This window comes from Lipotes vexillifer, unplaced genomic scaffold (genome assembly GCF_000442215.2).
Source record: "Lipotes vexillifer unplaced genomic scaffold, Lipotes_vexillifer_v1.1 scaffold584, whole genome shotgun sequence".
Classification (NCBI taxonomy): Eukaryota; Metazoa; Chordata; class Mammalia; order Artiodactyla; family Lipotidae; genus Lipotes; species Lipotes vexillifer.
The window spans coordinates 4,343,022-4,345,781 of record NW_006783036.1 but is presented as its reverse complement, the minus strand read 5'-3'; the positions used below and the strand labels follow the sequence as shown (position 1 = coordinate 4,345,781).

At 68.8% G+C, this 2,760-nt stretch overlaps 1 protein-coding gene across 1 annotated transcript in view; it reads right to left on the bottom strand.

Annotated features, from left to right (window-relative positions):
- Positions 1-2,290: 2,290 nt before the first annotated feature.
- The window catches only part of DEGS2 (delta 4-desaturase, sphingolipid 2), a 20,815-nt gene continuing 20,345 nt past the window's right edge, over positions 2,291-2,760 (bottom strand). The window contains exon 3 of the mRNA XM_007455640.1: positions 2,291-2,457. Coding sequence (XP_007455702.1) covers positions 2,311-2,457 — 147 coding nt within the window. The 3' untranslated portion in view covers positions 2,291-2,310. The remainder of the gene's footprint in view (positions 2,458-2,760) is intronic.

The following is a 2,760-nucleotide window of genomic DNA, read 5'->3' as shown; positions in this document are numbered from 1 at the left end:
GGGGGAAGGGCCCACGGCAGTGGCGGCTGTGGGTGCGAGGCTGGGCTGACTCAGACGCGAGGGGGGACGGGCCGCTGAGCCGCGCAGCTCAGGCACTGCCGGCGGGGGGCCCAGGAGCCGCCCCCCGGGGCCTCCTCAAGGGAGACGGGCCCTGAGTGGCGCCTGGAACATCAGCGGGGCCGGGAGGAGGCACCAGCTTAACCTCCCCGCCGTGCAGAGGGGCGCCCCGTGACTCGGGGCCCAGCAAGGCAGGCAGGGAAGGCCTCCGCCCTGCCCCACGAGTCTCCTGCAGCCCCCAGGGAAGAGCACAGGTCCCCGTCTCCGTGGCAGGAGGGGCAGCCCGGGTGCCCACCTGAGGCACTTCCCAGCACTTCTCAGACCGCGCAAGGCCCCCCTTGGAGCCAGAGAGGGTCTGGCTGTCCGCCTTGGCGACTGCTGCCCCTGAGCCAGGAGTGAGGCCCCAGCCAGTGGAAAAGCTTTGGCATCCTGTGACTATCGCGCAGGCACCACAACACAGTATGCCCAGGCGCTGGCCCAGCCTTCCTCTGGGGGCCACGGGAGGAGGGCCCCCAGTCTGGCTCGTGACAGTGGGACTGTTTTCTGGCCAGGCTCTGGACACAGTCTCACCGAGTGCTCCCAGCGACCCTGGGACACAGGAATAGGGCTGTTCTGCCGGTTGGGAGGTGAGCGGCTTTAACCCACACACAGCTCCCTGAGCCGCTCTCCCGGGCTCCTTCCGCCTCCCGGCGTCCAGGAACCCTGTCGCCTCGGGGCCTCGGGGAGGGAGTCCTGGCAGGTGGCGAGGGGGTGCACCCCTCTTCCCGGGCAGCTGCCTCTCGAGAGAGTTGTGCCAGACCCCTGCCCTGGGCCCACCTTGGGCTCTAGGTGAGGCCCAGCCGTGACTGTCCTGTTGGCAGATAAGCTCGCTGGCGGACACGGAGAGCTCGCGAGGCTCAGCTGGGCTCTCGGGCTCCCCTGGGCCCAGGCCAGCGTGTGTGCACAAGGAGGGGCCGCCTGCCCAGGCTCAGAGCCGCATTGCCCTCCCACAGCCAGTCCAAGGGCCTCTTCCCCGGGCCATCTCAGCGGTCAGAACACGCGGGGACAGGGGTGCCTGGCACACGCGAGGCCACTCCCAGCCCCGAGCAGGAAGTCCTTGCACAGCAGCTGCCCGGCCTCAGGCACCTGAGACCTTCCTCCCCTCCCAGCTGGGCCTTCCTCCCAGCCCTCCCTCTCCCAGGCCAGCTAAGGCAGCCCCGCCACGCCCGCCCCTGGGCCGTGGTCCTCGGCCTCCCCAGCCTCACGGCTCCAAAGGGAGGCCGTCTTGGCCCGGCTGCTTCCTCTGGCAGGGAGGGCCTCGCCCAGGCATCCCTCCTGCTGCCCGCCTGCCTCTGGAAGACCAGGACCCACACCCCGACACAGCCCCCAGGCCAAGGGGGCTGGCGCCAGCAATGCCTCCCCACCTCTCAGCTGGGCCATTAGCCCTCCGCACAGTCGGGACGAGCCGCATCCCACTTCGCAGAAACACCAAGGACATCAGCCAGCTTCCGTCAGAACCCTAGCTCACTTGGGCAGTCACCCGTCGGTCCAGCCGCCTGTGCACCCACCATCTGCCTGGGCTGTGGTACCTGTTCTCCTGAAGCCCCACGTCTGAGCTGGTGGGGGTGAGGGCCCCAAGGTGCAGCAGGAGCTCGGCAGGCACGGGGGGCGGGGGCAGGGTTGTGGCGGGAGCAGGGGGACGTGGCCCGAGGACCACGTGGATCTCATCTCTGCCCACACCCCCAAAACCGGCCACTCAATGACGGGGCCCCCCAGGGAAGGCTGCCCCAGAGGGAGGAGCGTGGCCTCAGGCCCTGCCGGCCAGGAGCCGAGCCCACTCCTGGGAAGCACCCTCTGTGGACTTGAAAACATGCTGCTTTAATTTAGGGCATGGGCACGCCAGAGAAATCAGCTCCCTGGGCACAGGGCACCCAGTGCCGGGCCAGGCCTCGCCCGTGACATCCTGAAAAGGAGGGCCCGGCCTGCGGTCATCAGTCCACGTGCAGACCAAGCTTCTCCAGGCTGCCAGCCGTACCCGCTGTCTCCAGGCGTGGTCTCGGGACTCCAGGGGGACAAGAACAGCAGCTGAGGTTGCGGGAACCAAATGCAGCCAAACCAGTTCTGGGCACTACACGCCCTGGGGACAGGTGACGGCCAGCCCTGCAGGTGGGCGGGGCGAGGCCAGGCAGCAAACAGAGAGCACAGGCCCTGCTCCCACCGAGCACTGAGGCGTGCGCAGCAGGGTCCGTGCACTCGGGGCGCCGGCCGTCAGGCTCACAGGCCGTCCTCCGCCAGCTTGCACACCCGCTTCACCCTGGCGTAGGGCCCCAGGGAGTCCTCGGACACAAAGTCCCAGAGCACCTTCACCCACGAGTAGTGCTGGGGCAGGTGGTCGTAGTACTCGGGCGCGATCTTCCGCACCTGTGGAGAGGGCACATGGGTCAGAGGCCACGCACAGGCACGTGCACAGCCACAGGCACGTGCACAGCCACAGGCACACGTGCACGCAGACACACGTAAGCACACAGACCACGTGAGCACATGCGCAACCCTGTCATCTCCCAGGGTACCCGTGTCCGGGCCAGCCGGGCAGGAGGCCGCCCGGCGCTGCCCAAAGGCGGAGGGGCCATTGGCCGGGGGCACCAAGAGGCGCTGAGGCCCCTGCCCCAAATGGGGGTGAGGAGTTAAAATGCACACCCCCCTCCCCGGAGCCCACACCCCTAG